The 6,340-nt window shown below is 47.6% G+C and overlaps 1 protein-coding gene across 1 annotated transcript in view; it reads left to right on the forward strand.

The window, feature by feature from the left end:
* The window catches only part of Cbp80 (Nuclear cap-binding protein subunit 1), a 37,363-nt gene that overhangs the window by 6,807 nt on the left and 24,216 nt on the right, over positions 1 to 6,340 (forward strand). Inside the window, exons 11-14 of the mRNA XM_077699518.1 lie at positions 1,618 to 1,715; positions 2,975 to 3,038; positions 4,016 to 4,126; positions 4,683 to 4,747. Of these exons, the coding sequence (XP_077555644.1) occupies positions 1,618 to 1,715; positions 2,975 to 3,038; positions 4,016 to 4,126; positions 4,683 to 4,747 (338 nt within the window). The remainder of the gene's footprint in view (positions 1 to 1,617; positions 1,716 to 2,974; positions 3,039 to 4,015; positions 4,127 to 4,682; positions 4,748 to 6,340) is intronic.

Consider the following 6,340-nt stretch of genomic DNA (forward strand, 5'->3'; position numbering starts at 1 on the left):
ATATGCGAGGGGGCGTTTAGGAAGATCTTAACTGGGTTGTGCTCTTAGGGGCAAAGCCCCTTGGGAGCTGTGGCTGTCGGCGTCTCCTGTCATCGCCGTAATTATCGTCTCATGTAGTCACGGTGCTAAAACACCGGGAAACTCGCTTACGCCTCGCGCTAGAACGTAACACGTATTAAGAAAACACCGGGACACTCGTTTACACCTCACGCTAGAGAGCTTCGTGCTTCAAAGACAAGAGACTTTAGCAGCAAAGCTGTATTCCTTTACACCCCAACGGTTTCATCTCCATTGGCAAAAACGGCCAAGCGCCAAGAATACACTTGTACAATGCATTCTGCCCCTCCCCAAGTTTCACATTAGTGGAGGTGGCCTGGGATTTTTTCTTTAGGAGGGTTGTTGTTATACATGAGACCTGCAAAATGGCAAAATCTGCAGTTACTCTATGGTAGCTGCTTGAAAGGAAGTCGGGAAACAAGTTTTCACTTTTTTTCCCCCCTCAAATTGTAAGCTGGCTTCACTTTACATAGTTATTGCTTCTGTTGTGAGGTGCTTGTGCAAAAACAGCAAAAAGCCATCTGAGTTCTGTTTGTATGTCCTAGGGCGGACACCTCTTCAGCTGCTGTGTTTGCTCATTGCAGGGCTGTGTTGTCCTTTGCATGGAGAACTTCCCTCGCTGTTGGTGCATCAGCTTTCTGCCTTTTAAATGCAATCGTTTTGCTTATTTAAGAACTGTAAGGTTTATTGGCCTCTTTTTGCATATTGGCCTACACAGTGCTTCAGCGGCTAAGGGTGTGGCACTGGCGAGCAGGAGGTCATTAAGGCGTTGCGCTGCTGAGCACGAGGTCGCGGGTTCGATTCCCGGCCGCGGCGGCCGCTTTTCTGATGGATGCGAAAAGCAAAAACGCCCGTGTGTACGAGATTTCGGCGCACGTTAAAGATCCCCAGGTGGTCAAAATTAATCCGGAGCCCTCCACTACGGCGCGCCTCATCGCCTGCGTTGCGTCGGCGCGTTAAACCCTACAATCAATCAATCAAGAGCAGGAGGTCATGGCTTCAGCCCTCACCCCACTTTGTTTTGGTGGAGGCAAAGTACAGATGCTTTTCTTTGCAATGTTTGGCCTGCATGAAATGGTTCAAGGGCATCCCAGGTGAATCCAAAGCATTCCAGTGCTGTGCACTCCACATGCCAATCCCTGCCCAAGGGAAAACTCGGGAATGTTTAATCTCATCTGCTGATGTCTAAGCATCTGTGCGTATTGGTTGACTCTTTGTCTGTCTGTCTGCCATTCAAGCCCTGTGTATCTCTGACTGTTTCAGGGACCCCGACGTCTATTTTAAATAGGCTATTCTTCCTCAGTTCTAGGGTATAAAAAAAATCCGGTTTTTTGCTCTTCCAAATGGGAGCCAGCTTGTACTGGTGGCATGAGCGCTGATACTTGATTTTGCAATTCATTGCTCTTGGTGTATAACTTATAACAAAAAACCCCCAGCGTTTTATATTTCGTTACAAGGAACCTATAGAGGCCTGACATTCGGTTGCAATGCCAGTGCAAGTTTCTGCAATGCCGATGCAAGTCCAGTAGTGTCAACCTAAACTCTATGTGCTACTCCTAGGGCCCACTGCTGCCTGGATCTCACGCGATCGAGCGCTTTCTGGCTGAAGAGCAGCTTTGCCACATTCTCGATCGCAACTATCAAGACCGCAAGGCTTGGTGAGCTGAATTTGTTCCTGCTTGCTTGTTTGCTAGGGCCACGTAGTATGTTGCCTCTACCTGGCTGCTTCTTCAGGCTTACTTCAATGCTTCCTTTGTTTTTGTTTTTCTGGAAAGGTGTCTGATGGTTATCTTGCTTGAAAAAATTGCTGAGGTTCAAGCAGTAACATAGTTCTAAACTGTGGATTTTCAACGGATGTTAAACATTCACAATTTCTATCAGTTAAAGTAAAGAAATGCCAGTTTGCTTTGTTAATGAGAAGGCTGTGCTCATTGGTTCGGTCCTTAAATTGTGCAGCAGTATGAAACGGACATTAGACTAACAAAATTACACTCGAACATCTTCAGTGCAACTTGCGTGTCTTTTCTGCGCATATTTTTCATTGTTGGCCAGTCAAGTCTGTGTGCTTTTATTCGTGTATCGCAGCACTTCTCGTTTTGTTGTAGTGGCTGCTTTTAGAGTTGCTTGCTTTTTAGGTGTTGTGGAATCAATTTCAGGCTGTCGGAGAAGCTAAAGTTGCTCTGGAGTTTCACATTCTAAACGTCCGTTAAATATTTTTAGACACTGTAGCTCCGACTAACTAGGCTCCTGACTTGCGTCACCATAATACCAGCTTCCGTTAGGAGCTTGGTGCTGGGGTGCGAGTTCTGTTTGGAAATGTTGGGATTTGTAAGCTGAGACGCCACAAAATAGTCTGTGACAGCACAAAACACAAATGCTACGGCAACCACTGTTTAAAAGGGCTGTCACTCCTTGCGCATGTTCCTCCCTTTTTACAGGATTCCTGATTTGTACAGTTACAGTTCTGGTGTGGTCTTAATTAGGCTGTGGTCTTGCACTGGAGCATGCTTCATAGCCAAGGTGTAGCTTTGCCAAGAAACCCTGATTTAGGCTCTTTACTTTACAGTCACCTAGATGTTTGCATTGCTCAAGGATGTGACGTGCATTACGGCGGGTACAGGAACAAAGTTTTGCAGGGCCAGATGGGCCCCACTGGGGCATGAGCATGGTACACTGTATCAGCGTTTACAGAGTACAGTCAAACGTGAATATTTCAGAAGTCAAAAGGGATTGAACAGTAATTCAGTATAACTACAGCTACTAACTACGTTTACAAAAAGAGCACATTGTAGTAAAGAAAAAAATCTAAGAGGGCGGTGAGATCATTCAGTAGGAGAGGTCATGGGGTCGTTTGGTGCCCTGAACTTTTTCTGAGCGTTGTCCGTTACTCTTCCCCCTTTCCTTCTATGTCCCACAGTGCTGCGCAGCTGCTCAGCTTCCAGGGCAAACTCAAAGTTCCCCTCGAGTACATGATTGTCGAGGTGAGTGATTTCCACACACGCCACGACATTGGCAGAGATAGCCTATATTTTTAAGCTGTGCGGGCAGGCATGTATAACTCTTCTAGCCTGGATTTACCATAAGGCATGAAAAAAATATTTTTGCTATCACCTTTGCTAGTCTGCTTATGAGGAAACCGCAGGAGAATGTTTACACATGCCGGGGTTTTCGGGAAGAAAGTTACGGCTATGGCACCAAAAGAAAACAAGAGGTCATAATAGACCAGTACATGGTAAATTTCTTTTCACTAATCATTTACGGCAACTCTGTGTGTTTTTCAACAAAGTACCTAATGTGGCGACATTTTTATTGGAATCCAAATACTTACATTCTTTTGGTAAATACGGGTGTAAATGGACGGCGAAAGAGGAACGGGGATCATTGGCATAAACTGGAGGAATGGGAGCCGTCAGCACCTTACTGAAAGTGAGGTATGTGATGCCACTTGCCCCGTATGTCGCCAGTCGCCAGCAATGGGTAGATTCTGTCTGAGTGCGGGCATTGCAGCTACTGGTTCTTTCTTCTGGTTGCGGGGCTTACCATTGGTGTGATTTGAAATCACGACAACCGGTCATAAGAGGATAAAGTACTCTGAAAAAATGAGCATCCGCAAAGTTGTCCTGCAAAGTTGGTGTTAACCTGCTCGAAGGCTGTCACTAAAGAGCGTGCCTGGTGTATCCCACGATAGCATGCCTGTTGCCGTAGGCTGAGGAGATCATCCGTGAAGTCACGACAATGCAGCACGGTTGTGACTACTCAGTTCTGATGTGTTTTCTTTCCAAGGGCTTGTCTCGGTGCCTGATTGGGCTGAACATTTGGGGATCCCTCGTCTTTAACTAACTGTGGGTCATTCATTTTATGTTTGCTCATTTTATCTCGTCCTGTTGTGTATGACGTTGTTCTTCCTCCGGAGTTGTGGTGACTAGCCCAAATCATCCCCGTTTCCTCTGACACCCAGGTGATCTTTGGCGAGCTGCTGCGGCTGCCCACTTCCAAGCACCTGGAGATCTTCTACGGCTCTCTCATGCTGGAGCTGTGTAAGCTTCAGCCGAGCACCATACCCCAGGTGGTATCCTCTTGTGGCACCTGTCCCAGTTACCGAGCACGTTGGCGTGTTTACTGGCCCCTTTGAAAATGTTATCTAATGCACTTGCTGAACGGGACTTGTGAGGCAATGACGTGGATCCATAGGGGTAGCATTTTTTTGCCTCAGATTGCTCTGCCGAAAAGTAATTTTTAGAACAGTGGAAAGAATTTGCTCTGAGGAATGCCATTCTGGTCTGGTACAATTAAAATCTTAAAAGGGAGCCAAAGTCAATTTGCTGAATCGTTATTTGAGGCTGTGTTGTGTCGTTTAACTTGCAGGGTCCTTTACTTTTCTTATTTGCTCAAGTGTAGAGCCTTAGCGTATGCGTAAACTTGAGGGGGTGGATAAGACCGTCTACAGTCTGCTGCCGTCATGTCTCACTGGTTTGTGATCTCATCTCATTAGATGCTATTTCACTGTTCAAAATCTTGAATTTTAGTAAATGTTCGAGGCAGTGAACTTGGCGGTGAACCCAGGGTATTTTTGTGTGTCTTGGCCATCCCGAAGTGTGTTTGCACTTGACTGCTGTGTCATCCAGCTCGCACAGGCTGTCGAGCTGCTGTACGAGCAGCTGGACACAATGAACACCGACTGCTTGGACAGGTGAGGGCTCTCTCTCTTTTCTGCCTTTGTAGCGTGACGTTGTTGGTCATTTGTTTGTTTAGTGATCTGGGGCAGTGCCTCTCAACCATGAGCAGGCTGGGGACCCCATCTGGGCTTGACAAAGTGTTGGGGTACCCCTCCATGAAATATGGTGATACAGTAGAATCTCGATGATACGATTCTGGGTGATACGAATTTCGGGATGATACGAATTTCTGAAAAGTCCCGGCAAAATTGCATTGTTTGCAACGGGAAAAATTTCGGCTGTTACGAACGGACCTGCGCGGCCCGGCGGATGATACGAACGAGCCGGCGAGGCGCCCGACTGCCGAACAAGCAAGTGACGGCTCTCTCTCCCCATTTGTCACTCTTCTTTCTCCAGAAACGGCCGGGCTGTTGTTTTCTGCTCGCGAAAACGCGCCCCGCACGCCCCATGCGCGCCGCGAAACCTCTCGCACGCTGCGCGCGCCGCGGCCGGCGGCGGCAACATGGCGGTGGCTTCGGCCGCGAAGTGGCACGGCCGCTTGAGCGACTGCTTCTAGTCACTCTTTAAAATGCCGCTCAAGGCAGACACGAAGTTTCTTGTGCAGTAAAGGAGCTGATAACGTTGGCGAAAACGGTACTATAAAACACCATCCGCGCCGCTAGTGAAAGCGCCCATAAAATATCTGCCGGAGTGCTAAGCCTAAACATCTCGGGCGGAGCCGGGGTGCTGTCTCGAGCGTTTCGCAAGTCGTCAGCGTCTTTTTCTGACCGAGGTAGGAGATACCGCGGGCGCGAAATCGTCAATGCGGCCTTGAAAATACAGCGCGCGCAAAGCCGAGGCGTGCGAATCGCGTGCAAAAACGCACCATGCGGTTCACGCTTAACTGTTGCGGCGTGTAGCCGGGAGTGAGGAGACAAGCGCGAAGCTAGGCGTGTCTGTGTTGGTTCATACGAATTTCGGATGATACGAATATTTGTCGCGGTCCCGCGAGATTCGTATCATCGAGATTCTACTGTACATGTTGCAACTTTAAACAATTCTTGCAGCTTGAAGGGGCCGTGAAGACAAAATACGTTTGCTTTATTAGAAAAATTTGGTGTTTTGCAGTGACCCCCAGCACTTGTCCGGCAGCAAACGAGGCTGTGTGCACTGAGGAATGAAGCGTTTTAAGCCAAAATTTTAATTTCCCACCGCATCATGTGTTTCGTGACATTAACAATAGCATATCTAGGGCAGTTTATAAAACAAAGGTTTGTATGTTGACTAAGGCGGTCGCCCACGGCAAAAACGTACTAGTTTGTATCAGACTTGTACCTGGCTTATTGCTACACTTGATAGTAAGCGTTCGTGAAAAATTCAGTTTGCTCGGCAAGCAGAGTCTTGTAAGTGGCGATGTCGCTTATGCCACTTGGCCAGGCCGTGTCGGACAAGCCCAACGCGCTCAATGGCTGTGCGACTTCAGCCGGCATAGTGCGCGCCGTACACACGGATGCTTCTGTTTACATGTTTGTTCGTAACTCATTGTTTTCCCCACGATTATTACTGCTATAAAAAGAATGCGCACTAAATTTAATCACAAATATATCATTTTGCAAGCTTATAGTCCC

This window comes from Haemaphysalis longicornis, unplaced genomic scaffold (genome assembly GCF_048455015.1).
Source record: "Haemaphysalis longicornis isolate Haplotype H1 unplaced genomic scaffold, Haemaphysalis longicornis Haplotype H1 scaffold_2, whole genome shotgun sequence".
Lineage (NCBI taxonomy): Eukaryota > Metazoa > Arthropoda > Arachnida > Ixodida > Ixodidae > Haemaphysalis > Haemaphysalis longicornis.